The 27664-nt window shown below is 36.4% G+C and overlaps 2 protein-coding genes across 5 annotated transcripts; both read right to left on the reverse strand.

Moving 5' to 3' along the window:
• Window positions 1-1519: 1519 nt before the first annotated feature.
• On the reverse strand, window positions 1520-18922 carry ildr2 (immunoglobulin-like domain containing receptor 2). Of its 4 annotated transcripts, XM_067409059.1 has the most exons (10): window positions 18740-18922; window positions 15486-15815; window positions 14356-14475; window positions 10289-10345; window positions 8328-8474; window positions 8055-8228; window positions 6150-6263; window positions 5196-5394; window positions 4388-5039; window positions 1520-2666 (listed from the first exon to the last, which is right to left on the reverse strand). In XM_067409059.1, exons 1-10 carry the CDS (start codon window positions 18783-18785, stop codon window positions 2631-2633), a joined length of 1875 nt encoding a protein of 624 aa, XP_067265160.1. In that variant the 5' UTR covers window positions 18786-18922; the 3' UTR covers window positions 1520-2630. The 4 variants fall into 4 exon arrangements, with proteins under 4 accessions (XP_067265160.1, XP_067265161.1, XP_067265164.1 ...); XM_067409060.1 differs by lacking the exon at window positions 10289-10345; XM_067409063.1 differs by lacking the exon at window positions 6150-6263.
• Window positions 18923-19277: 355 nt separating this feature from the next.
• On the reverse strand, window positions 19278-27180 carry gpa33b (glycoprotein A33 (transmembrane), paralog b). Its single transcript, XM_067409064.1, has 8 exons — window positions 26989-27180; window positions 26189-26355; window positions 25871-26087; window positions 25618-25782; window positions 25407-25523; window positions 20624-20735; window positions 20002-20487; window positions 19278-19739 (listed from the first exon to the last, which is right to left on the reverse strand). The coding sequence occupies exons 1-8, from the start codon at window positions 27032-27034 to the stop codon at window positions 19730-19732; spliced, it is 1320 nt and encodes a 439-aa protein (XP_067265165.1). The 5' UTR covers window positions 27035-27180; the 3' UTR covers window positions 19278-19729.
• Between the last annotated feature and the right edge of the window lie 484 nt (window positions 27181-27664).

Consider the following 27664-nt stretch of genomic DNA (forward strand, 5'->3'; position numbering starts at 1 on the left):
ATTTTCAAATTGTTTGTTATAAATCAACATCTCAGGAAAATGTTATGGGGACAACAGGACTTAAATCATGTTTATCAGGCATTTTAGGACAACAAGTGAATATGGAAAGAAATTATATATCAATATTCCTATTAATTAATAGATATTATTATAAAAATGTTGCCAATTATTACTCCCATTATTACATTTCTTTTTTCATTGCGTGTTGCTCCAAGAACACATATGCAAATTAGATACAGTGTATAGCCTAGATGCATGTGTTGAATGGGAAAACCCATGCATGGCTATATTTTACCCACATATTGCATAAAGTAAAATGGTATATCAATTAATTCCATTATATCTTTCATAACATAGTTGAGAATCGTTTGGTTAAAAAAATCCTGAAGCATAAATATTGATTAGTGAATAAAAAAAAGATCTCATTGTTTTTGCCAATCCATGTCATTTAATTTTTTAAACAGCTTTGTCCTGGTGTCCACTAGAGGACATACCATAACATATGAATAAAATAAAATGTTAGAATTTTTTTTCTCTTTTTTCATTTGTTTCTTATGATCTAAACAACGTAATGACATGAAAAAATACTAAATTCAAAAAGCTTTTTTTTTTCTGGGTCTCAGGAGGATATTGTGCATTGCAGTTTCTCCCATTCATAACTAATAGGAGTGAACCGTCTTTCATATAACCCAGCAAAGTGTTCATGGGTCAAAGACTAGATGCCACTATTTTGGTGTCCGCATCATATTAAATGTACAAAACTGATTTAATATTAGTCAAAGTCAAGTTTTTCTTGACATTTTCAAATAAGTGTTGGCTGTGTTATTTTAAAAGGACTATGTCTGATTTATTTATTTTTTTAAGTTATGAAATAACCAGTGGACTTTTGTCCCAAATATGTAATTTGTTAGGGGTCATTCAGTGTAACAGGATTTAGTTTTTCAAAAAATCAAGTTAATGTGATTAACTTTATTGGTCAAGCTCATGTTTGATATATGTGGAAGTTTCGTCATATAGGGTAATTTTTTTGTCATTCTGTGTAATGCAAATTCTCTGTTACACCACAGTGTCATCCATACAGTATCACTGTATAGAAAATTTTAGCATATTATTTATATTACAGATAAAAGAGGAATGTTTAGCACTGACAAATATGAATTAACTTGTGTAATATTAATATTTTAATGAATTATTGTTTTGTTTTATTTGTGTTATTGATTTATTTTAGGTGCTCATGAACAAAGAAAGTTGCTAGGCACTGTAAAAAGCCAAAAAGTAAATGCAGACCCAGTATCTTAGCAAGAAAACGAGAAAGGTACAATATTTACCAATATTTCTGAACAAAGAGTCACTCACTATGTCACAAGTTAAAGAGAGGCCATTGAGGGGATTTTCCACCCAAAATACCCATCCTGATAACATAATTTATGTTGGCAAACAGAAAGTATTCATAAATATAGCTGCAAGCAGTCATTTTGGGGGCTGAGCAAATCAGAAACATAGCTAAGCATGGCAGGGGATATTGTTTATTCAGGAATATTATTAAAACTCATTTAATGACAGAGACACATGCTAAAAAAACATTGCATTTAGGGGAACAATGACAATATTCTCTCCCTTTTTGGCAAAATTTAATTCAGAGTAACAAACCATGGTCATTCAGCATAAGAGATATATTTATATAAAAATAAACAATATACTCATTCTGACCTGTACTTTTTAAAATATATAAAACAATATCTGATCATACTAAATTTTATTATATTTTAAATGATTTTCTCTTGCTGACAAATGGGTAAAACCTAGTAGTTTAAAGGATAGTGGAAAGTGGAAATATTTAAATATTAGGGGGCTGCACTGTGATCCTTAAAATGAGTCTTTTAATTTGTCTTTTAATTTTTTTTTTTGGAATTTAAACTATTTTTTACACTGAATTACATTTTAGTGGGTGTCTTCTGTAAATCATGGTAAAAAAAAAAAAAAGAATGATAGTCATTTTCTTTTGCTCAGAAAAATATAAAATTAAACCAGACAAATTCTAATGTATGAGGGGAAGAAAAAAAACAAAATTTAAAGCTGTATTACACTTTTATTTGTTTGATGCTTGAAAACCCCTTTTCGTCTTTGACCCTCATATCAAAATCATTATTTTAAAAGCATGGAATACAAATAAATGGCACATTATAAAAAGCACAAACATTTATGCTTCCCTTGAGAGTCAGCCAACTGATTAACACTGATACAAATGTATAGTACAGTGCAAACAAAGGCCATATTGAAATATCAGAGACAATGTCCCATTACAGTACTGAAGATATACAAAATACCAAGGAATGTTTAGAGCACTTAAATATCATCTGAACCATTTTAAAGTCCTTTTTAACACAACTTTAGTGCAACAGCAGTCTTGAGGACTAATGAAGAAAGTAGGTCATAATTAAGCAATATAGACATTAAAAACAGACACACACACTATGTTCTTGACCTTGACCAGCAAAAGTTCTCAAGCTCTTCATGTCTGTGTGATCCTAAAATGTGTCTTGCTGACTGATTGATGCTTAGTGTCTGGGGCATTTCTCTTCAGCTTGATGGTGATGTTATTAGTATGATGTCAGCTCAGTCTGAGGACGTCACACAATTAGAGAGTCTCTGCTTAGATGAGTGGTCTGTTAAAAAACACCAAGAGCCACACATTAGACACCCATTAGCATGACGCGTCTGCAGATGCGTTGTTAGTGTGCCAGTGTAATGCAGTACTTAGAGCCCATTAGAGTTAGTGATGACATTTATGACACATTCAGGCAAACAGAACACACACATAAAACCTGCCTGAGAAATCAAACTTTTTGATGATTCAAAGCAGACTTACATACATTCTTGTAAAGTGTGATTTAAATATGATTTACATTTCAGCATACATAAAATAACAAACTGTACAATTAAAATAATTTCAGATCTCTCTGAGTCACTCTTTGGGAAACAAATGACATAAAAATACAAAACAAAACAAAAACAGAAAAAAAAAAAATAGGCTGGCAGTAGATGTTTAATCTATGGAAGAATGTTCCTTGAGATTTAAAAATATAAAAAGGTAATTGTCAGATAAAATAAGAAATAGTCACACTGTGAAATATAAAGTCATAATTTTTAGATATAAAATCACAATTACAATAATATACACTACCGTTCAAAAGTTTAGGTCGGTAAGATTTTTAAAATGCTTTTGAAAAAAAAGTCTCTTAGGCTCAACAATCCTACATTTTTTTGATAAAAAAAAATCACAACAGTAAAAACTGTAATATTGTGAAATATTATTACAATTAAAAATAACATTTTTATTTTAATATATTTTAAAATTTAATTGATTCCTGAACGGTAGTTCGAAGTTTGAGGAGGAAAAAGGAAATTCTGTGTAACATACCAAACCATAGTTCACCCAAAAATAAAAATTATCCCATGGTTTACTCGTCCTCAAGCCATCCTAGGTGTATATGACAATCTGACAATCGAACACAATCGTAGATATATTTTCCTCCAAGCTTTATAATGTTAGTGAACGGGGGGCGTGTTTTGAAGCCCGAAAAAAAAGGCATCTATCCATCATAAATATAATCCATACGGCTCCAGGCCTTTTGAAATGAAGCGAGGGGTTTTTGTAAGAAAAATATCCATATTTAAAACTTTATAAAGTAAAATAACTAGCTTCCACCAGACTGACGCATGACGTGATGACGAAAGCGGAAGAGCAGAGGACAGAGCAAAACAAAACACCAGTCACAAATTAGAAGTCTAAAACAAGAAGCCTCGCCTTGCTAACAAAAGGCCTTTGTTAACCCCCTGGAGCCGTATGGATTATATTTATGATGGATAGACGCGTTTATTTTGGGCTTCAAAACAGGCCCCCTGTTCACTACCATTATAATTCTTGGGAGAGCAAGGATATTTTTTAAATATATCTCAGATTGTGTTCATCTGAAAGATGTCATATAAACCAAGGATGGCTTGGGAGTGAGTAAATCATGGGATAATTTTCATTTTTGGGTGAACTATCCCTTTAATGCCAATTTTATTGCAGGGAATGGGATTGAGAGATGTTGCAAGCTGGATTTGACCTTGCAAAACCCAAAAGGTCTGAGAAGTGCTGATGTTAGGGCTCTTAGAATTTTCAGATTATGTAAATATGAATGAATCATGCATGGTTGGTGAGATGAGATGTTTTTTGACAAGATACAGTTTGTTTTCAAAGATAGACCACTTATTTGTGCTCTTTAACATTTCTTTACATTTCATATTTATGAAATCTCAGTCATGTCGTCTTAGGCTTGGAGGAAGTTTGCTCCACCCTTCAATGTACAGAAACCAGGGCAGATCATTATAAGTAACTCACCAGTTTCCTGGGTTTGTCCCTGTCCTCCCTGCGCTCCTGTAGCGTATGGGACAGTCCTTGAGCCGGACGTGTGTATGAAAAAGGGCGATCAACAGTCCTGTACCGTTCCCTCGCTATAAGCTCTTCAGTTCTAAACCTCTCCGCCTCCCTCTCAGAGTACGGAGGTAAAGGATCATCCTCCTCGGGGCGGTTGCTAGGTGACCTGCTGTTGTAACAGTCACTGCTCTTCTTGGAACTGCCTTTTGAGGGTGTGTCACTGTCATCATCAGTCCTCCCACCCCGCTCTCCATGGCCCCTAGCCTTGCGCTCCAGTAGAGTGTTCAGGTAGGTATCGTCATATGACCTCTGGCGAGCAACATAACGCTCACTGTCGCCTGTGTCGCGCCTTTTTGGTGGGGAAGGTGGCGAGCCTCGACGACGCCAGTTGTTATCGTCATCGTCACGAGAATAACGTGGCCCGTCTCGGTATGACGGTGGATGGTCCCACGACCTTGGTCCCATTTCAAAGTCTCGCTGAGGTCCACGAAAGTCACCTCTTCGTCGACCGTGTGGGCCATACGAAATAGCAAACTCTTCCAGCTCATCTAGTGACCCTGTGCGCCCCCTTGCATCAAAAGCTTTGCGAGGCAGGTGCTCAGAGCGACAGTTCCACCTGCACAAACAGTCATGATATTATTAGTGCACACAAATACACTAAAGACCCGATATATTCACAGCAAAGTTCTTTTTCGTTCTTTGCTTAGGGGTGAAAACCCCTGTGCTGAATTATTAGGTCATGCACACACAGTCACACACACTGAAATTGTACCTGTTGTTATGCTCATCCAGAGAGTGATTGCTCTGATAATGTGAGGGGCGGAGCCCATGGCCAATCGATGGTGTTCGGAGACGCGCCTCATCAATGTGGTCACTGATGGGTGGTAGTGCCTTCCTCTGGACCTGCCGATAGGTCTGTCTGAAGTCTGTGTCACCATCGTGCAGAGAGCTCAGTTCTGATAGGCTGCCAGCTGCTGACACAATGACATCTTCATGGACTTGATGTTCTGCTTTTCTTTTACCATAACACTGACGTAAACAATACAAATCTATTGCCATTGCCTATAGCATGTAGCAGGAAATCTAAATATGGCAGAATTGGTTAGAATATTATGAATTTTGATCAAGAAGCATGCACAATCACAGATTTATTTTAAAGTGATAGTTCATCTAAAAATGGAAAATCTGTCATCATTTAGTAATTGTCATGCTGTTCCAAACCTGTATGACTTTCTTTCTTCTAAGGAACACACAAAAAAAACGTTTTTGATGTTTTGGAAATTTGTGTGTGTGTGTCCATTCAATGAAAGTGCGAAATCCTTCAAGATATCTTTTTTCTTCCACAGAAGATAAAAAACTATACAGGTTTGGAACAACATGAAGGCAAGTAAATGTTTTTTTTTTTTTCAGATTTTCCATTTTTTGGGTGAACTATCCCGTGAATTTAAAAGGCAGGTCCATGGGTGAGTTTAGATTGGAAACAATCGTTATTTTTGACACTTTGATTTGGTGCCGCTAATGTTGCATAAACTACATATTAGACCTTTAAAAGGACAGTGATGATAATGATGATGATGATGATGATGATATGAATTAAATATGTCATCAGGCGTGTCAGTTGACCTTTGTTACATCACTGACTCAACTTTAAAATTAAAATTCAGCCTTCCTTTTTCACACGCACAAATACACTGTACAGAAACATGCTGACTGCATAAAGGCTTACATTGATGACTGGCCCCCTTGGTAGGGTGGAACTGCGCCAGGTCCCTCTCTACGTAGTACACAACCTTCATAGCGTCCTGACCCTGACTGGCGTGGAGTCGATAGCCACTGCGCACTGTGGACACACACATGACCTGTGTGTTGCTACTGTGTCCATATTACCATACATACTGCGCATAATTTAGAGTTAAAGGGTTAGTTCACCTAAAAATGAAAATTCTGTCATTAATTACTCACCCTCATGTCGTTCCACACCCGTAAGACCTTCGTTCATCTTCAGAACACAAATTAAGATATTTTTGATGAAATCTGATGGCTCAGTGAGGCTTCTATTGAGAGCAAAGCCATTCAAAATCTCGTACTAAAAACATATTTGAAACAGTTCAGTGTGAGTTCAGTGGTTCTATTGTAATATTATATTATATAAGTGACAAGAGTACTTTCTGTGTGCCGACTTTTCAATAATATCTATATGGGCCGATTTCAAAACACTGCTTCAGAGCTTTAGGAATCGAATCAGTGAATCGGAGTGCCAAAGTCACATGATTTCAGCAGTTTAGCTGTTTGATAGGAGATCCAAATCACTAATTCGAAACAAAAGATTCATAAAGCTCAGAAGCTTCATGAAGCAGTGTTTTGAAATCGCCCATATTGATATTGTTGAAAAGTTGTTATTTTGTTTTTTTTGGCGCACAAAAAGTATTCTTGTCGCTTTGTAATATTAAGATAGAACCACTGAACTCACATGAACTGTTTCAAATATGTTTTTAAGTACCTTTATGGACCTCGAGAGTTTGAATGGCATTGCTGTCTATGGAGGCCTCACTGAGCCATCAGATTTCATCAACAATATCTTAATTTGTGTTCTGTAGATGAACAAAGGTCTTACGGGACATGAACGACATGAGGGTGAGTAATAAATGATATTATTTTCATTTTTGGGTGATCTAACCCTTTAAAACACACAAATGTAACACTTAAAACAGTACTTGGTTGAGCCTTAACAGAAGCATGCAAACTTTTTTTAGAATATTGCGTGCTGTATTTACCCATTTATTGGATTTGGGGACAAATTCACTAAACTGCTCCATTTTAGCCTGCTGTAGCACAAAACCCTGTGTATTATACATGCACCACCTGCAATCCAACTCAGCCAGTATAACCATAGAAGATTAGGAGTGCCACTTAAAAATAAAATGTAAATAAATAAATCTATTTAAATTGAGAAATAAACACTTTTTAAAAATATTTTCTGATAAAATTAAATGTTAAAACATTAACAATAAATTAATGTATTAGTAAAAAAACGTCAAATGCAGCTTCTAAACTGAACCATTTGCAAAACTTTTTTTTTATTGATTTGCCAACAAAGTTTAAAAATGTCATTCACACATGAGAAGATCCATAGATCCTTTCAATGAAGCCTCCTTCAGTGTTTGCCACTCAGCTGTTTTACAAATGTTTCACTTGTTAATACTACACACATACAGTGTGAAACCAATCACCAATCCCATAGACAAAACAACTGCTACCTTCACAATACCAGCTAGCTTGTTCCACTGTCAGCATCTTTAAAACTTAAGATAACACTCTATTTCCAAGTCTTTGTCTACTGCTGTTAGCTCATGTTCACAAACATGCTCAAATACAGCAAACACTCTCATCTCATCCAACCGCAATTCCTTCTATTTTAAATACCTTAGCCTGTTTTTTAACATGAAGACAAAAGTTGCAGGACCAGCTGAAAATGATGTTAGTTGAGTTTGATTTGAGTTAGATGATGCAGACATAAGTCCGTTTAATCAAATGCAGATGCGTTTTCACTAGACAGGCATTGGACAGATGCGTTCAAAGAAAAAGCAAAGACTTGCACATGCTACATATGCTGCTGTATTTTTGTACTTACCTCCAGCTATATTGTTTTCTGCTGAACGAGGTACTGTAGATAACTTGGGTTCAATGATGGATGGAGCGGCTGGAGGGACCACAGAAACCACAGGCACACCAGGAACATAGTAAGGTTGATACATGGCAATCTGAGGAGGTTGGCCACTCTTTGCCATCTTCCCTGCCTCATATACTGAGAAGGCAAAACGGAATGTTTTTTTTTTTTTTTTTTTTCAGCTTGTGTATACGTACAACATGTGTAGTATGCATGTGTGTGTGTTTGTGTACTCACAGTGTTTTGGACAGCAACATGTATCAGGACAGCAGCAACAGCGTACATAACAACAGCAGGAGTGAGGGCAACACTGGCACCAGCAGATCCCAACTAACAACAGGAAGAGAATGCTACCAAGGACGACAACTCCCACAAACACCCACTCTAAAAGGGGGACAAGAAAGACTCATCAGGAAACTTGGTTTCCGTGACACAAGCAGATGCTTAAGGAAGTGCTGTCCTGAAATCATTTTTGCCCACAGGATGTGAAGTCTATGATCATGACCAACCACAAGGGAGAGTGTAGATGATGCAGAACCTCTTATCTGGACTCTCTACAGGCCTAATGATGAATTTCCTCTGGGTGTGGTGTTAAAATTCCAATGGCATACATTACTGACCTTTTTCTTGACAGAGATACTTTACATTCTCAAGAATGTTCATATTTATTTGTCTCTGAGCACTTACGGCATGGGGTAACAAGACATTACTTTTTCGAAGTAAAGAGCAAAGTAGCATGTTTGTTTATGAATTTGCACCATAATACACTCTAAAAAATGCTGGGTTAAAAACAACCCAAGTTGGGTTGAAAATGGACAAACCCAGCAATTGGGTTGTTTTAACCCAGCGGTAGGGTTAAATGTTTGCCCAACCTGCTGGGTAGTTTTATTTAACTCAACTATTGTTTAAAAATTACTATATGGCTGGCTTAAAATGAACCCAAAGTATGTTGGAAATGAACATTTATTAATGTTCAATGAATAATTATTAAACAATAAACATTCATTAAATTGCTTATTAATAAATGTATATTAATAAACTATTAAACTATTAAATTTATACTAATAAAATATTAAAGCTTATTAATAAACAGTCACCTTTTGTCTATTATTGTTGCCTCTAATAGCATCTGGTTTTTAATTTCCCAACTATTTTGGGTTCATTTTAAGCTAGCAATTTTTAAATAATAGTTGGTTTAAATAAAACTACCCAGCAGGTTGGGCAAACATTTAACCCAACCGCTGGGTTAAAACAACCTATTCACTGGGTTTGTCCATTTTCAACCCAACTTGGGTTGTTTTTAACCCAGCATTTTTTAGAGTGACCAGAGCTGGGTTTTAATAAAAAATTCTCAATTATATTCCATATTCAATATTTAAGTTATAATGTCGATTTTGCTTATATTTTTATTACTAAAGTGAAATTTGATGTTTCTGAAGTCTGATGTATCCATCAGACTTATTCAAATGGTAACCCCTTTCAATGGAGTTCATTTGAATGGTTCATTAAAAGGACTGGCTTTTTAAGAGTCATTTGTTCGTGAACGGGACTACAATGATTCTGTTGCATGTTATTGATTCACAAAGTATTGATTCATTTGGCGAATCAGACCACGTATTCTTGCCATTATTTCATTGTACGTCTTTTACCACGAGCTGTTGACATAACAGCAGAGGCACATCACCGATTTCGGAATTTTCTAATTGCAATTAATCAGAAAATCACTATTTTTACCCAGGCCAACATAATGGCGCTTTCAAATGAATAAGAAGTGTTACTTCTCATAATTTGGTGTGTATGTGACAGCATGCAAGCGAGCACCAATTATAATCAATGAAGTGTCTTAGAATAAAAAAACTGCAAGCATTCTGGAAGAGAGAAAGCATCAGCACAGGGTGAAAAAAGTGTTACTTTAAATTAAAAAGTAACAATCATGTGATTAGTTACGCAGTAATACAATGCATTACGTCATGCATTTATGTATAATGTGTAGTAATGTTATGCTAAACTGACAACTGTATCCTGAAATTGTGAATTATCATTTGTTGTTTTTTAATTTTCAGAGGGAACACATCAGATCAGAGCATTTTGGAGTTTGCTGATTGTAGCAGAGGACAAAGCAGATTAACTGAAAAGGGCCTGTGTGAGAGAGCACTCTCTGAAAAGGAAAGGGGGAGAAAGAGGTAAGGCAGGCGTACCTGGCATAATCTCCAAATCAAACTCAGGCAGGATGTCATCCAGCACACCTGTCCTACCTGGAGAAGGGAGAAGATCAGACATGAACAGCAGCAGTGGGCAGCAGGTGGAAGTTCAAAGGGTAAAGGCTTGTGCGTGTGTTATTATGGAAAACGTTACACTGTTAGTGGCTGTGAATGAATCAAAAGTGTAAGTTGAAAGCTGATTTGATAACTATGATTCGTGGTTTTAAACACATTTGTCAATTTTCTCAGTTCAGACTAAATCAAGAGCAATGTTTTAGTTTGCATGTATGTGCAGTACACTCTCAGAAAAAGGTACAAACGCTGTCACTGGGGCAGTACCTTTTCAAAAGGTACACCTTTGTACCTCAAGGGTGCATACTGGTACCTTAGTACCTAAAATGTAAAAAAAAAAAAGTGTACCTTTTGAAAAGGTACCACCCCAGTGACAGCGTTTGTAACTTTTTAACCAGTCAAAAGTCTGGACACAATTCACAGAATTTATGTTTCTCATGATGCTTAAATAGTTTACATTTATTTTTTAATTCTGGTCACTGGATAATCCTTATACTTCCAGTTTTGTTACTTCATAGCTTTGATGACTGTACTATTATTCTATAATATATAAAATAACTAATAATAAAGAATGCATAGGTGTGTCCAAACATTTGATTGGTAGTGTATGTGCATAGGTGTGTATGTCCCTGACACATGCCAAGAAAAAGGTGAAAGGTCAAAATCCTCTGTGGATGAGTAACTAATTTTAGGTCAGTGCTGTGTTTCTGTAGTGGTTACTGACAGAAATGATATGTTGACATGTTTCTGGTTCCCAGGGCTTATGCCAATGTAGATGTGTATATTCGTTTAGTATTTATATTTGGCCTGAGCACAGATCAGGTTCACTAATGTGCACGAACGGAGAGAGTGGGAAAGAGATGAGGTAGAGGGGGCTTCAGTGGGGGAGACAGTGGAGGAATATGGGAGACTAATTAATCACACAGCCTCATTAACCATCTTGAAAGGGGGCAAGGGTACGTCATCACCATGGAGACAGTGTTGGCATTGTTTGGAATTAAAAGGTGTCCCAGAGCACTGTCCAATTACCTTCAACAAAGATCTTCCCTGAGGGACAAATGGCCTTACATGTACAGTCTATTTTACACTGAGTATACTTTGTCAATGGCTGGCACACTGCCAAAAATAAAGAGCATTCTCACCATCTAAACTGGCCTCTATGTTTAGCGTAAGACCTGAAATGTTATTAATCTGAAAACAATTCATAATGCAGCAAGTGTGCAGGAGACCTAATCTTATCTGTTTAAGTTAGCATACAATGATCTGTTTTCTAATCTTGTGATCTTATTGTGAACAATTTCAGTGCATGGTTTTTTTTGTTTTTTTTGACCATGTAATTTTGTCAAAACTTACAGAAATGATCTGGCGCTACTTCTATTTCATCAAATTTTGTGAATAAAGAAATATTTTATGAGTCTTAATAAAAAGCCACAAGTCTTTAAACTGAATTAGAGGGTGTTGTAAACAAATCTGCCCGCTGTCAGAGCAGATTTATCCCTGAGTGACAGGAAGTGCTTAGCTGGCAGACAGGAAGGGGAAAAATAATATCCACCTCCATCTCCTCTACTCCTCTGTTACAGTCATTAAACCAACCGTAACCTGAGAGTAAAGAAAGAGACTAGAGACATGAAGAGAGAGACAGGCAAGCACTATGTAGTGTAGATTGCTTATTAAGTTATTATCAGACTTAAAGGGGTAGGTCACCCAAAAATGAAAATTCTGTTATTGTTCCAAACCTGTATGACTTTTTTGTTCTGTGGAACACAAAACAGGATATTGTGTTTTTGTCCATAAAATGAAAGTCCATGGGGCGCAAAACAACATTGAACCCCAGTGACTTGGTATGAGAAAAAATGTGTTCTGTAACACTTTTATGTCAATTGGGAGAAAATGAATTGAGAGCAAATATGGTCCAAGTTCCCACCTAGGAATACTTAACACCAAAACACCAAACGAAACAACTGTTTAGAATAATAACAAACTTTTTTTCACAGAAATGTGTTGTATTACCTATAAAAATGAGTTAATTTGCTTAGGTAAGATAACAAATAACTGTGGTAAAAATTGGGTTATTATTCAAAACAGTTTGACATTCACAGTAAAACTCTATTAATTAATTTCACCTGCAGTTTTCTGAATACGGTATTGTAAGAAATTCCTAATTGTGAGTAATAATAGTGTTGTGTTTCTAAAATAAGAACCAAGAGCTAATATGACTACACAGCAAGTGTGATAAAAAAGGGAGTGTCTGGTTCAAAGTCATACTTTTAACAACCAAATATTACACTCTCCATTTCATAAACCAATTAAATCTTGATTACTCAGAGGGGAGGAGTAACATCCTCCACTTCTTAGCGCCTACATAACACCCTCGTTGATCCTCCTGTGTAAACTCTAACCCTCTCATGTTATTTTTCTCTTCACCGCACAGGACTGTTCGGGAGTCTCTGGCATCCTTTGGCCCCTGAAACCCCCTTCGTTCCCATGGAAACGGCTTAAGAAGTGGCTTATATTGCTCATGTCGATAACGGCCAGTTATTTACTCTTTGTCTGGCATGAGGCGTCTGACTTGGCTTTGTCCAGCTGGCACAGAAATAACTTATGCTGTTGGGGTCAGTCCCACAGCATCAAACAAATTGTTTCTCTCTGCAGTGATCCTGTCCAGGACATGTAAAATATGTGAGGTTGTCCTGATCTGCCAGGGCACAAATGAACAATAGCTTCTCTTATTAAGGATCTGAGCCATGTCGAGAAGCATGCGCCGTTCAGTTGTCGCCATGGTAGCGCTTGTAAGTGCACTCAGGAATTCAGACAGGGACTGGCATTAACAGTTATTTAGATACAACAACGTAGCATGCACACACAAAAGTAAACACTTGGAAAGCAAGGTTTTAGACAACGTGCTACTTTTCCATAGAAAATTGGGGTTATAATCACAGATATTGCACAGCATTCACTATTTAACAGGTCAGACTTTTTGAAAACCATGTTATACCCATCTAACAAAATATGTTCCCATTAAGTTCCCATTGTGTTCTTTCTTTATTATCTGACCATTAAGAGAACATTTCATGTTATCATTTTACAAATGTAATGGGAACATTACTGTAACGCTAGTGGGAACAAAAGAGATGGCAGGCGTTGAGCGAATCTATGTGCAGGGTTTATCTGAAAATAAACAAAACATAAACTGAACTAAGGAATACAACGAGCGAGGGAAAATGTGGAAAATTAGGCAAAATTAGCTGTCCACAAAAGAATGCAAACCATCTATTAGTCTTGCCAACTGCTTTCAATTGAAAGCAGCTAAAACTGGCGAGTCCACTGATCTATATAAATATAAATATCGGTGGTCGAGTCTTGGATTCTAGATAAGGTTTGTCCAAGAAGTTGCTAGATTTGTCACTACGCTTTTGAATGAAAGTCTCAAAAGAGGTGAGGAAGTCACTAAATCTAGCGACAAAATTGCTAAACTGGCAACGCTGTAACAGCAAACATCGACTGACAAGGAACAAGCGAAACACATATTCTATGAATACAGAAGGAGTAAGAAGCTAACAAAACACACCTGGGAACAATTATCAACATAAAAAACTACAATGAACTACAAACATGGCATAAGAAACATGAAATACAACAAAAGTCCTGACAAGACAGGTAACATTTAACAGTTGCTTTTGAATGTTCTCTGAACATTTTAAGTAACAGTTTTAAAAAAAAAGTTAGGCGAACATCCAACTAAATGTTTCAGGTAAAAACGTAGCATGAACTATGTATAAATGTTTTTGTGCTTACTCTCTGAAAACATAATGAAAGACCTGATAACTTTGAACAAATGTTTTATTAACATTACTAGAAGAATATTTTCTTCACAGCTTTGAGAGAACCTTACAGAACATCCTAACAGGATGTTGCCTGTTAGCTGGGTACAGAACTGACTTTTTTAAGTGTTAATTAACGTTTTGAAAAGGAAGTAAAATCATGAGACTCACCCTGCACCAGTAGCTCCACCTGGCCTTCATTTTTCCCTTCCAGGTCATCAGAAATGATCACCTTACAGAAATACACACCGCTGTCGCCCCACTGCAGCTGTCCAATGTGTAGATCTGCTTCTGAAAAGGCCAGAAAATATTATACTTTATATTGATAACCTAAATTGTTTAATTGTAAACATTTAGTTTTAATATTTTTAATATAAAAAAGTATTAGCTGTCAATTGAGCAGTTTTTTTAATTAGAAATACATCACTTACTTTTAGCACTTAACGTTTTGTATTCAGTAAGAACAAACCATCATTCATTCACATTATCTCTCTGTAATATGTTGTCAGAACAATCACAGTCTTTGTTGGAGAGGTGACTGGAGAAGGGAGAGCAACAGAGCTTTGATGGCTAAAATCAGAGGAGAGGGTGTTTGTGTTTGATAAGGAGAGCCATGGGGGTGTTTTGTGAGACCTTTATGAGGTCCTGCCCCCTGACCATTGTGCAACCTAGAAAAAAACAGCCCTATTTAAGGGACAGGAAAACACAGCACAATCGGCTGGGCTTCCTAAGGGAGAGAGTCTGTTTACCCACAAAATTGCAGACTTGAGCATAGGCTCAAAATGTAATAATAATATAACAAGATGATTTTATTACACAGTGGCCCCAAGAAATATTTGGACAATTAAGCCACAGTTAAATGTAATTTTATGAAGTCACTGCATAAGTGGCATCTGAAAACAAATTATGCTAGACCCTTTCTCAGAACTGGTGTCATTTGTCTTTAACAAACTGATACATTTTTAAGTATAACTTAGATCTGTATATGTTATTATGTTGCTTCATTAGGTTGCCAACTTGTTGACCTTTTTACCATTTCATGTTTAAGACTAACCTGTTGAATTGTCTAGTTAATAAATGACCACGGGAGTCCCCTTTGTGAGTCATTAAGTCTGGAATTACACTTTCCAACTGACTAATGCTGTTATTTTATTGCGCCACTTATTGATCTGTAAAAACTGTAAAGGTTATTATCAAATTCATGACAATATTCTGCCTTATATTTGACAAAACTTCACCTCTAATCAAGCTAAACATACTCCAGCAGAAAAAGTGTAGTAATAAGACAACAAAGACATTACTGTTAATGATGGAGATATCTCTTCCTTTGTAGTGTTCTGCTAAGGTCATGGAAGATCCCTGTCCTGAGGCCACGATGCGGACCGTGCGACTCTTGTCAGAGCAGTCCAGATGAGACGTAGCTCCCAGATCAGATCCGCGGACCCCCAGGGACTCAGGAAAGGTGAAGGAATCCTGAGTGCGGTCTGTACAGTAAGACTTGTACCACCACTGTACCACTGCGGTTTGAGTGGAGTGGGTCGTGTAATGACACGGAAGAACAATTGGCGAGAACAGCATGGCAAACTTCTTCTCATCTTTCACAATCACCTGTACACCGTTACAACTTTGCACTGTGCCAAAAGAAGAAAGAAAGAGATTTATAGTGAGAAAAAAAAACATTATTACTGAATGACAGCAACACAAGCTAGTAGTCAACGCTAGAGCCAGTCTGCAGATTTCACAGAAACCCATGTGTATGATGTTCACAGACTTCAATTTGTTAGCTTCAGAGGAGGATATCAAATGTTTGATATTTTAAGGAAGTTTTAGAACACTTTTTTCAATTTGTCATGCATCTCCTAGTTACAAGGCGCATGTGTCAGTTTGCTGTGTTCAGAAAGACTTAAATAGTCTGTGATCCTCAGTGTATGATAGCCAGTTTATCTCTGTAACCAGTTATATTGTCGGAATATTTGTTTTGCATATAGAACCGTTGGGACCGTTAGAAGCAAGACAGCTAGAATTAAGACAAAAACCTATACAAATACACAAATTATTTTTTGCAACCCTTTTTTGGTGACATCTAAATGCAGTGCAGAACAGTGCAGTGCAGATTTTTTTTTCTCCCGCAAATAAATATAGAAAATAAGGATAAAAACTATGCCAGAACTATGCAAATGTAGGTTTGTAGTTACTGATAAATATTATATTTGTTTTGTAATAACTTGGGTAACAGTACTTCAGGTTGAGCTTGATGAAAATAAAGTCAATGCTACAATTTGTGTAAAACATTGAGAATCTTAATATGAATTAATTCATTCATTAAAATGATTTTCTTGTCTTCCTGTTGTGCTGTAGATGTACAGTAATATTATTCCTTTGGTGTCACAATTATAAATGTGTATGTTTTTGTATATGTATATTAGCTGGTTGTTATAAAACAAGTTTTGAATTGAAAATAAATTAGACAAAACTGTGACACTTTTATTTTCATTGTTGCATACAGTCAAAAATGAGACAATAAAATCACCAATTAAGTGGTTGATATTGGGTGTTTAAAAGAAGATAATTTTGTTGTAGGCTTATTTTGTTGTAGGGTAATATTACTAATTTCAACTAGAAAATGCCTCTAATGCATAAAAAATGAGAGACAAAACTGTATCCTTTTGTGGAATTTAATGGATCAGCAAACACACCCATGAGCAAAGAGAGTAATGCAAATTCCAAGATACAGTGTGCTTTCAGCGGCAACTGTAATGACTACTGACCTGTTCATGATTAGTATTTTGGCGTTTGAGTCTAATGGTACGTTTCACAGTGTCAGAGACAGGCATGTGTTCATTACCCAAAGCTCTTTCTCAGACTAGGCCTAACCAACCAGTGCATCAAAAAACCTGATTTTGCTCACTGCCTCTTTTCGAGAATGCTTAGTCACTCCATTCCAAAGGGAATCAGCTAGAGATTACAAGGTGAGATGACCTGAAAACAAATGCCTAAAAACATCTGGATCTAGTCAGTCAGCATTTGAGTGTGTGTGTGCGTGTGTCTAAGAATGAAAGAGTGTGTTTGTCCAGCCGTGTGTGGGAGATTATGGAACAGAAAGCTGGACAAAATCAGAGAAGCGCCCTAGAGAAGGATCTGCTGGTGTGAAAAAAAAGAGAAAAAAAAAACAGAAGGAGAAGTGTGAGTAAAGAAAGTTAAATTCCATGCTATGCAGGGGGCGCAGAGAGGTGGGGGCTGCAGTTTTTTGGAGAGATGTCACCATCTGTAGCTCTGACTATTAGGGGCGAAACCTAAAAAAGAGATTCTGAGAAATCTCTTGCAAAAGATCAAGTTTAGTCCAAGTAGAGAGGAGGTCTCTCCCACAAACACAGAGACACCCAAATTCTCGTCAAAGGGTGGAGCACACTGCATAAAAATATACAACTGCCATTCATCACGGATGTCTGGATGAGATCTACACTCATTCTTTGTTGCTTTAGAGGAAACAGAGCAACTTCCTGAGCATTTTCCAACTGTACTTTAGAATGATCATGTTGCTGAGAGGAATGTGGGACAGAATTCTTGATTACGTTCATTAATACTCAGTTCAGGGTAGATGGGGTCCTCCTTTTGTCCTCTCTTTTGCCTGTTTGACTCATTGTTTGTCATTATGGTGAACCCCCCACCCACTAAGACTCAGTGCAGGAGGGGGATGTTGAGGTCCCACCAATAAGATACACTCATTGACTCAGTCATCCATGAACACCCAATTAGGTTAAAGAGATTTAAACCAAGCCGTTAGTAGAAGAAAACTTTACTTGATCGTATGTGTATTCTCTACAATGTTTACGCAAATTCACACATATACTGTCTACTGAGAGGGATTTTTAAAAGTGTAGTTTTAGTTCACATCACTTCATAAAGATGGCCACTGACTTGCTCATAAAACAACCATCATATATTATCTCTGTTGCATCCACCCTTCATGAACTGATACAATGCAGCTGCACTCCCTGACACACATTCCAGCAGCACTTCCCACAATTCTCTCCCACAACAACAACAACAACAACTTTGGGGTGTTAAATAGTTTCAAATGTTCATCATACTTTCAATGCAGTATAATTAAAGAATGCTGTTAAGTCTTTTATATACCATATAAATATATATGTGCTACTTTTTTAATATTTTACACGTATGCAGCCATTCTATAATCATCAATAATCAGTAATAAAGATTATTGTTGTACAGTTGTAGGCTACATTTTTATTTAAAGTCTTTAGTTTATAGGCTAGTTTTGAATATAACAGACTCGTTTTACAATAAAAGTGCCCAACAGGCTATGTAGTTTAAAACATGGTTTAAAAATGTTAATAAAATGAATAAATTGCTAATGTTTTGTCAGGTGTAAATGTAAATGGATTATAGTAAAAACTGTCACGAGGACCCGTGATCAACCTAAAAATAAAGCCGGGCTCAAGGTTCTCTAAGCTCTCAACCTGTTGCGTTAGTTGTCTGTCTCAGTTTTCTATCTCTATATCGTGATAAAAAGTAAAACAGATTAATAACTTACGTGAAAATAGTATGAATATAATCCAGGAACCGTTTAACAAAAACATGATCCAGTTTAGTGCGGTTTAGTTTGCAGGTATCTAGTCCATCTTCCAGCGGACTGTTATTCGCTTCATCTCTGTCTGCTGCGCTGGTTAGAATGAGCGGACTGTACCACTTTACTACAGGGGGAAGAAACTGTGAAAACTGCAACGAAAACCAATATATGCAAAACGACTGTTGCTGAGTTGAAAATGTAAATTGATAAAAATGTAATTTATTGAAATAGTTGTCAAAGAACTTTCAAAACTACTTTACATAACAGCCACCGACACAGTGTCACAATCTTCTAAAGTGGATGCGTCTTTCAGAAAAATACTGCAATACATTTTAAACGTAAAAAAGGATAGAGAGGTAACTTCAAGTCTGGAAAACAAAATGCTTATTATTTGTTAGCTGAAATAATTTAAAGCTTGCTCATGTTACAAAGACACATATTAATGGAAAGAAGAAATTAAACACAGTCTACACATTCAATATTTTAAAATCAATCATTTATTTGAACTATGACAAGCAGGTGTGTAACATGAATTAGTTCTAGCCATTTTTATAAATTCCAACATTGTGCCGTAAAATTACTAAAAACATACTAATCAGTTCTTAAACCGCTCATAAAAATGAATTATAAGGATTGCAAATTATGATTATAATTAAGAAGGGCCTATTTGATTGTCTTAAAAACTAACATATACATAGCAGGGTTAAAAGTTTTTTAAAATAATATAGAAATGTACAAAATAAGTGGAGAGATGTCATCGTCCTGAACGTCCGCCAAAAAAAAAAAAAAAAAGATGATTCAAAAGAAAAAATGTGATGTAGCCTTATTACTTTAGCTGGTAGACATAACAACAACAACAAAAAAACTATATGCTGTATATAAAATACTATTACAATCCTGTAGAATAAAACAAAAAGTAAATAAAAAAAGGATGATTCATTGAGCTCAGAAGAATCATTTGCCACTGTAGGGATAAAGCACAATTTGATTTGATTATCAACACAGGAAAACATATATTATATATTTGAACAAGTGTAGAACATAAATACACACTGGATACCATCTGAGGCCTTGGCTCACTGCTATCCTCCTTGTAGGAAAATTTGCGTGGTTGTCATAATAATTAAATGGCTCATCACTGATCATGGTGATTTTCATACTGAGCATAATGATTTTATCTATAGCGATCTCTATGGTCATCATACCGATCTCTGCGATCATCATACCTATCTCTGAGCTCATCACGGCTACCTCTGCGATCATATCTGAGGTCATCACGATCTCTGAGGTCATCACGATCTCTGAGGTCATCACGACTGCCTTTGCGATCACTGTAGCGATCTCTGAGGTCATCACGATCTCTGAGGTCATCACGACTGCCTTTGCGATCACTGTAGCGATCTCTGAGGTCATCACGATCTCTGAGGTCATCACGACTGCCTTTGCGATCACTGTAGCGATCTCTGAGGTCATCACGATCTCTGAGGTCATCGCGGCTACCTTTGCGGTCATTGTAGCTGACTCTGAGGTCATCACGATCTCCGAGGTCATCACGGCTACCTTTGCGGTCATCGAAGCGGTCTCTGAGGTCATCACGGTCACCTCCATTGTCATCACTTCGAGCTTTGTCATTTCTCTCTTCAGTGTTGTACGTATTCCCTTCCTCAATATATTCTATATGTGGTTGGTCGTGGTATTCCACCACTTGAGCTCTGAGGCAATAAATAAACACACAGATGAATTTAAAAAAAACATCATAACAACCAGGACCTAACACCTAAAAACCAACAATCACTTCATTTATTACTTCCAGAGGAAAAATGGAGACCTACTCCACTTGACTCTTACTTTTTTGATTTCTGTTTCCGTTTGCGGCAACAGCAGATGATGATTATTATGAGCACTGCAGCTCCAGCAATACAACCAGCAACAATGCCTATTGTGGCAAGATTCATAGAGGCTGTAAAAACAGAAAGACATAGAAATTAAAATCCAGCACACGTAGCAGGTCAATATTTCACACATTAATCTCAGTAAATTACCATAAAATTGTCAGACTTATTTTTTTTTTGGTAAACACCTCATTGCTATCTGTTGTTTACACAAGCAACGACTTTTCATATTAATATTAAGATAATGGTACACATCAGCACCAAAATACAAATCAATTCTGAAACTGTCAGTCACCAGAAATTACTTTTAAAGGATTTGTTCACTTTCAAATGAAAATTACCCCAAGATTTACTCACCCTCAAGCCATCCTAGGTATATATGACTTTCTTCCTTCTGATGAACACAGTCGGAGAGATATTAATAAATATCCTGATGCATCCAAGCTTTATAATGGCAGTGAACGGGGTTCACGAGTGTGAGCTGAAGAAAGTGCATCCATCCACATCCATCCATCATAAACGTGTACTCCACGCGGCTCCGGGGGGTTAATAAAGGCTGTCTGAAGTGAAGTGATGCTTTTTATCCATATTTAACAAGTTACGAAGTAAACTATGAAGCTTTTGCCAGGCCGCCTTCCGTATTCTACTTATGAAGAAAGTGTAAAACCTTTGCAGAAAGCTTATACTACGTCCTTTCCTATTGAACTTACGGAAAAAAGCTTAACTCATGCAATGCCAGTTTATACTTTCTTTGTAAGTTGAATATGGAAAGCGATCTAGCGGAAGCTAGATATTTTACTTCATAACTTGTTAAATATGGATTTTTACACAAAAGCATCGCTTTGCTTCTGAAGGACTTTAGCCGTGTAAAGTACGTTTTTGATGGATGGATGTGGATTGAGACACTTTCTTGAGCTTCATACTCATTGGTATCACTCAATGCCATCATAAGGCTCGGATATTTATTAATATATCTCCAATTATGTTCATCAGAAAGAATGGTTTAAGGGTGAGTAAAGCTTGGGGTAATTTTCATTTGAAAGTGAACTGATCCTTTAAAGGCTGCACCATTTTCTTAATCATCAAGCATTTTATTTCACTATGTCCAATTTGACAGGCGATCACAAAACCCATTTTGGTTGCTAAAAATATGAGAGGCCACGAAAAAGTTTCTAACTGCAGAGTGCTGATGAATGGAAAAGACGGTAGGGTCTGCTGACAAGTTTTTAAAAAATGCACCACTCATGCGCAAGAGACTGAAAAAGCAGCGAGACGTGGAACTCATCTAATGTATATCTAATATAGAAAAAACTATTATAAAGAAAAGCAGTGAAATAAACAAACAAACTAAAAACAGGTTCTGTGTGTAATCACATCATCTCTGTCAGAAGTTCTTACATCAACGTGCACAACAACTTTTGCAAAGTCAAGCTTGAGTAGCTAGAAGCATCTGCGCACTTGCATGTTTCTGACCTCAGAATAACCAACCCGATCTAACGAGAAAATGTTACTATTTTTAGGATGTGGCAATTTCGCATGAATTTTTACAATGTGAATTGACCTTTCTCGGGGGTTTGATTGACAGGCGATCTAACCAATCATAACGCTGTATCTGCCATTTTGTCCGACAAAGCAGTCAGGGGAGTTAGTAGATTACTGGTGGATCCGAAATGGTCAATATTCATATTCATGCCTTTTTATTAATATTTATTTAATCATTTATGGCTTATGATTTATCAGTTTCACTTTTGACTTCCTATATTTATGTACTTCTACTTTACATATTAATTCACATCATATTTTCAAGTATTCACTTGTGATTGTAGCTACCTTTATGGTTATTCTTATTTTATAGCTATTTAAGAGAGTATGCTCGTTATGTTCAATTGTTCTTCAAGTGTTCCAGTGTGACAGGTCACGCTGACACGTTTGTGGTTAGACATTGGACGCCTGCCAAGTACGGCAGAAGTGATTTTTTTTTCAGAATTAATGTTTGCTGACATTTAATAGTGAACGTGCAAATGCACTCCCTTGACAGTATGTGGCGCTTGTGCTTAACGTTAGTGCTAATAAACATATTTATGATATTAATAAAGTTAAAGAAGATAAAAATGCAGATATTAAATGGCATATATAGCCTATGAGAGATGGTAGTCAGAAACGGTAGTGCAAATAAACATATGATATTAGTAAAGTTAAAGAAGATAAAAATGCAGATATTAAATGGCATATAAGAGAGATGGTAGTCAGAAACAGTAGTGCAAATAAACATTCATGAAATAGACATTCTCAACTATATTTCTTGAATGTAAAGGAAAAAAAAAAAACCAGCAAAAATACAGAAATAATACACATCTATTTGTTATGGCCAAGAACTGGCAGAGCCCCCATAGCGTGCGTCTCAATCAGCTCCCTAGTTCACTAGTCAGGGCACTGATCAGGGAGTCGGCCACATTCATTTAAATGGTATACACGACCTAGGAAGCTAGGGAGCTGTGTGAGACGTAGGGATAGTTTGTAGGGGTCTTCCTCGTCTACTTACTTTCTTTTCGTCGTCTTGTGTGCTTGGCAAGACTGTTTTGTGCTTAAGCGCTACCAAGCCGTGTTTTACTGTAACTTCAGCAGCTCCAGGCACGTGAACAAAACTACCAATCTCATTGGTCGGCCAGTTTTTAACGCGGCGCGTCAAACCAAAAAAAAAAAAAAAAACGAATCCGAGGCGTTTTTTAAAAAATGACGCTTTCGCCTCGCGTTTTTCGCGTCGGTGTGCACACTCACATTGGCACCCGTTGTTTAGTCACGAGGCGTTAAACGTCGGCGAAAATCGCGCGCGATATTCGTCCCGGTGTGAACAGGCCTTAGATTTGCAAAATTCCCCAAAGGGGGTCAAAACAACTCTTATATCTATTTCTGAAACTGGACCAGTCTATGACAAATGGGTAAAACCATTTAACCTTTTCTTTTAATATAAAAACATCAGTTTGTACCATATGCTCATGGTATAAAGCTGACCGGGTCATTGATAATTCAGCTTTCTTCCCTCCTTTGCTCTCCTTGGCTTCTACTTCTTTTTTCTTATCTGCAAATGTCTTAATTATTGCTCTTTTTGATCTTCATCTATTAGATACAATACTCTGGATGTTACAATACTCTAAATTTATTATTAACTATACTCCTTTATGATGGTTATTTTGCCTTTTGGTTTTACTAAGTATTTTCATTATCGATTAAAGTTTGCATGTGAGGCTAAATTTAATTGTAATGAATAAATAATTTCTCATCAACATTATCTACTGCCTGGATCTCATTTTCACAAATTTTTGCATCAATTACCGTCAGTGGACTTGAACTTGAAAAATGGTGTGTACTGACATCTTTCCGCGGTTGAAACAGCATTCCTTCTGATGTTCATTCATGTTTATTTGATACTATAAATTAACTTGTAGGAAGAGATGATTAGTTCACGAGCCACTTGAACTGAGGCATTACAGCGTGAAAACACATTAACCCTTAAATGCATGACTGTTTCGCCAATCATTCTTACATATTCGGGTCTTTATCGACCCGGATCTATATCTAACACTGAAGGATCTCTACCTGTCGCGATAGCATAAAACTCCTCTGATATTAGAGTAACAATTACAGAAGAATAAAATAAAGCATATTTTGTTACCTTTTGGAGCTTGAAAGGGCTCAATTTGAGCAGATGTTTTATGCTATCATCAATGTCCTCGTCAGAGCTCATTTGCCAGTAAATTCAGCAAATAATAGGATAGTTTTATGTTTGAGATCACGCCCATTCGCAATCTCAAATGTATTCTCAAAACTATATAATTAACTATAACAATTCAACATCTTAAAAATCAATATTTCGATCACTAACATCTTCACCAGATCCATCCAGTGACAGTTACAGTCATATTTGATTGCGTTCAGTACTTGCTCTGCAGTAAATCGCTGAGCCATTTCATGTTTTTCTTATTATTTCGATTTCTGTCTAAACGAGTCGTCACTTCAGCATTGTGTATCAGACATTGCCACCTTGTGGAATCAAGGTGAATTGCATTTATTCCGTCATCTAAGATTCAATTATTGTTGTGCAGAAAAAATATATGTACACTCATACACACCTCGGGTCGTTGGCGACCCTATACAATTTTTACAAAAAATGAATACAAAAATAGGCATTCTTTTATAATTTTATGATTTTTTTCTTGTTATATTCTTTATAATGAATTTATTGAGGAATACCAAGAAGGTTGATGTCTAACTTTAAAACATGAACGAGGAGGAGGGTAGCGAATGACGTCCCGGGTCACTAAAGACCCGAGGTATGAATTTAAGGGTTAAAGAGCCGTCGATGCGTTGTTAGTGTCCTCTTTGCTCCGTGACGTATTTTTCACTGTGTAAGAACATGATGTGTGGCGAGAGATCGGCATGGCTTGTCGGACGTGGCAACAGTAACTAAAGGAGGCAGGTCTCTGCGAACTGTCAATTGTACATATGACTTCTTGAAGATCCAACTCTAACCCCACCCCTAAACCTAACCGTCAAGCTGGGCCGTAAGCAGATCGCATGAAAATATACAAATTTGAAAAAGAAAAAAAAGTTAAGCATTTCAGTGAAAGTGTGTTGGATTAATATAACAGTAGTAAGGAGTAAGACCTTTAAAATCAGAACATAACACTCAGCATTCAATCAGTTTATACAGAAGGAAAGCAGGCAATTGTGTCACTCACCTGGCATTACAGATAATGTCATGTTACATTTGGCTGATCCGACCTTATTGGTTGATATGCAAATGTAGAAACCTGATGTCTCCATGGATACATTGACCAAAGATAAAACTCCATCCTCTGTTACATAAAATCGTGTGTAAACTTTAGTATATACAACAACAACAAAAAAAAATGCATTAATCTAATCTACTGAAAGAGAAACAGAACTTACTTTCAGTGGATTTAAGAGGAAATGCTTTTGGGACATTTTGAACATCATATCTCTCCCATTTGTATGTGGGTATCGGCGAGCCCTCCTCAGACACACAGGTTAGGCTAATATTGTGTCCGTATTCTGCTGTGCCCACTACCTTACAAACAGGTTGTGATGGTGCAACTGTAAGACAAATGTAGATATTTATTCAATCATTTATTCATTTTTGAGATGTTAAGTTAGAAGTTTGACAAAGTGCCAAAGATCTTACCCTGAACCAAAAGAGAAGTAGTGTCAGATGTTTTGCCATCAATGTCTCCGGGAATCTGAACATAACATCGAATTTTTCTGCTTTCTTTAAGAGTGACTTGTTTTAATGTCAGTTTCGATGTTTTTGCAGCAATGTCTAAGTCTATCGTGGCTTTGCCTTCATAGTCTGGTCCAATGTCTACTTTGGGATTATCGGAGTAATAGTTACCAAAAAGTATCTATGAGGCCAAAACAAAGAACCAGTTATTCACTATTTAACAGTTATTGTTTTTATTACAGTTATTGTTTTGGTAGATAGTTGTCAATTTTTCAGGCTCACCTTGTTTCCAGATGTCTCATCAGCATCACCAGTCCATGTTACAATGATAAGTCTATTTTCTTGATTTTTAGGTTTAAAATTACATGTAAGGATGACATCATCACCCCTGGCAACCTCCATTGAAGCTTGACTCATTGTCACTTCCAGCCCAAAAACACTCGAAAACACTATAAGGGGAAAAAAGAGAGAATTCTGTGAATATCACAGTAAATTTTAAAACTCTGTTTAAAATGCATTAACATTTCACAAAACTTTGAGAAACAGAATTTAAAACTGATTTTAAAATACAAAAGAATGATCTGATAGGAGAGAATGATCTTACTATTTAGTCAAATTCCTTGTATGTCTAAATTTGAAAATCAGTCAATTAATAATTTTCTCATTTACATCTAAACTTCATCAGCAATACATTTGGTGTGATATATTATTCTACATTCTGCTAAAATATGAATTGATTAAAAATACATATTTCTTTATTTATTATGAAATCATTACAGTATTTAAGAATTCATAAGTCGAACTTATTTGCAAAATATGTGCTCATGCTGTGTATTGTGTCTAAAGAGCCTATTATGTAAATGAGTGAATGAAACAAGTAGCTAAAAATCTGCCATTTTGTACTCCTGGTGAAAACATCGAGAATATTATTACTTAAAAACATTTAAAATGAAGTTTAAGTGTCACATGTAGAACAACTGACAAGAAAACGAATCACTTTTGTGACCCACACTGTTAACATATAATGTAATTGATTTGATCTTGCCTATGCAATGTGAACGTCATGAAAGTGACCACCTCACCTGATATTAAACACAGGCTGCAAAAAATCAGCTTCCAGTTGGTCATTTTGTCGTTGTCCAGTCACACTGAAATAGATGGTGTTTTACGGAATTTTTTGTTTCTAATTTTTTTTTTCCCCCCCCATATATCCTTATCTCTTCCTCTCTCGAGAGTTTTGCTTCTGCAGCTCTGTCTACCACACCTTTATTGCACTTTGGACCCTTTCTTTTCCTCTTCCTCAAAGTTTTACGAGTTAAGATGTAACAAAATGGCAGATATGATATCATAACAGTTGTATTTTTAAAGAGTGGGAGGCATTTCTGGGAAATGAACTGACATATATAGGGTAGGGATTGTTAAATAGCTGACAGTCATCATTTCCGAATTTCCCTATATTTTATTAAGGATGATTTGCATACTCTTAAGTTGTACATACACACTGTACACTCACTAACAATCTGTACTTGTGTTAATGTGATGAAGTGGGGGGTGGGGGGTGGGGGGGGGGCAATAATGTTGTTGGTATAACGTCTAACAAGCTGGATATGCATTCCAGCTGTTGTGTATTGCTATATTTGACCAGCAGATGGTAGTGTATGAAACATAATTGAAATTACAGGCACTTCGAGAACAGGTCATTTTTCCATTTGGTAAAGAACTATTCATCTTTACCAGACACCATGCTGACAAAAACTG

The sequence above is a fragment of the Chanodichthys erythropterus genome, chromosome 14, assembly GCF_024489055.1.
Source record: "Chanodichthys erythropterus isolate Z2021 chromosome 14, ASM2448905v1, whole genome shotgun sequence".
Lineage (NCBI taxonomy): Eukaryota > Metazoa > Chordata > Actinopteri > Cypriniformes > Xenocyprididae > Chanodichthys > Chanodichthys erythropterus.